The sequence below is a fragment of the Erinaceus europaeus genome, chromosome 9 (genome assembly GCF_950295315.1).
Source record: "Erinaceus europaeus chromosome 9, mEriEur2.1, whole genome shotgun sequence".
Taxonomy (NCBI): domain Eukaryota; kingdom Metazoa; phylum Chordata; class Mammalia; order Eulipotyphla; family Erinaceidae; genus Erinaceus; species Erinaceus europaeus.
In genome coordinates this window covers 26616293-26617846 of record NC_080170.1, presented here as the reverse complement: position 1 = coordinate 26617846, position 1554 = coordinate 26616293, and the positions used below count along the sequence as shown (strand labels likewise).

The 1554-nt window shown below is 43.6% G+C and overlaps 1 protein-coding gene across 1 annotated transcript; it reads left to right on the top strand.

Annotated features, from left to right (window-relative positions):
• The first annotated feature begins 428 nt into the window (after positions 1-428).
• Positions 429-1044, top strand: LOC103109067 (nucleoside diphosphate kinase B-like). Its single transcript, XM_007518073.3, has one exon. It carries the CDS (start codon positions 465-467, stop codon positions 921-923), a length of 459 nt encoding a protein of 152 aa, XP_007518135.1. The 5' UTR covers positions 429-464; the 3' UTR covers positions 924-1044.
• The last annotated feature ends 510 nt before the right edge of the window (positions 1045-1554 follow it).

The window sequence follows — 1554 nt, the reverse complement described above, 5'->3', positions numbered from 1 at the left end:
ATGGGCTTGTTGTCAAGGTCATAGTAAAAAATAGAAGTACTAAATGAAAATTTTACAAAAGGTGGAGTATGAAAACAGTTTGTTGAATACGCTATACTAAGCTGAAATTCTTTTCCTAAGTTAAAAGAGAAAACTGGATTGCAAAAATCATTTCAAAGCTACCAATATTCAAAAGGAAGAGGACAATGTTTCAAGTAAGAGCATCAAATGATCAGCCTGTGAGCGTCCATGTCTAGTGAAGAATCAATTACAGACCTTCTGCACCCCATAGAGTCCTTTGGTCATACTCCCAGAGGGATAAAGAACAGGGACCCTTCTAATGGAGGGGATGGGACATGGCATACTGGTGGTGGGAATTGTGTGAAATTGTACCTCACTTATCTCACACTTTTGTCGATCATTATTAAATCACTAATAATTAGAGCCGCAGCCCCACTCAGCCAGCTCCGCCAGCTCCTAGGACCATGGCCAACACGGAGCGCACCTTCATCGCCATCAAGCCGGACGGCGTGCAGCGCGGCATGGTGGGCGAGATCATCAAGCGCTTCGAGCAGAAGGGCTTCTGCCTCGTGGCCATGAAGTTCCTTCAGGCCTCTGAGGAACTCCTGAAACAACATTACATTGACCTGAAAGACCGTCCATTCTTCCCTGGGCTTGTTAAGTACATGAACTCTGGGCCAGTGGTGGCTATGGTCTGGGAGGGGCTGAATGTAGTGAAGACAGGGAGAGTGATGCTTGGGGAAACCAATCCAGCCGATTCTAAGCCAGGCACCATTCGAGGGGACTTCTGCATTCAGGTTGGCAGGAACATCATTCATGGCAGTGATTCAGTAAAAAGTGCTGAGAAAGAAATCAGCCTATGGTTTAAGCCTGAAGAATTGGTTAACTACAAGTCCTGTGCTTTTGATTGGATTTATGAATAAGAGGTGGACAAAGTCCACTTTGACACCACTTGATGATTTATGGACACCGCTGTTGAGGTGGAAGCAGTGGGATTGATCTTCCTTTGTTTATCAGTAAAGCCTTTGGAAACTGGGAAAAAAATCACTAATAATAATAAGTTGGAAAATAAGAAAACACAAAGCTTAACTTGGATTGGGTTTGGTTTATTGGACCAAAGTAGAAGACTCTGGGTGGGGGGAAGGTTCAGGTCCTGGGACATGATGGCAGAGGACCTACATGGAGTTGAATGAAAATGTGGAAAACTGAGAAATGTTACACATGTACAAACTACTGTATTTTATTATTGACTATACAGCATTACTTGCCCCAATAAAGGAAAAAATAGAAATGAAGGAGTAAGGTGGACTAAAACTATAAAGATTTAACCTGGGGCATATGTACATGGGCATTCGTACTCTACCCTCTTCTGTTTTTTTGTTTGTTTTTGTCATCTCTAAGACTTTACTACTCCTGGTCAAAAATTTCAAAGAGAGAGAGAGAAATGGAGATGGAATGGAGAGGGAAGACCTCAGAACTGAAGCTTATGCCAGTATAGGTGGGGCTAGGCTCCCATCTGGGTCATGCATATGTCAGAGCAGGGGCCCTAGCAGG

Excerpts from the sequence above, each read along its gene's own strand:
- LOC103109067 (XM_007518073.3), top strand. The coding sequence starts at position 465 with ATGGCCAACACGGAGCGCACCTTCATCGCCATCAAGCCGGACGGCGTG.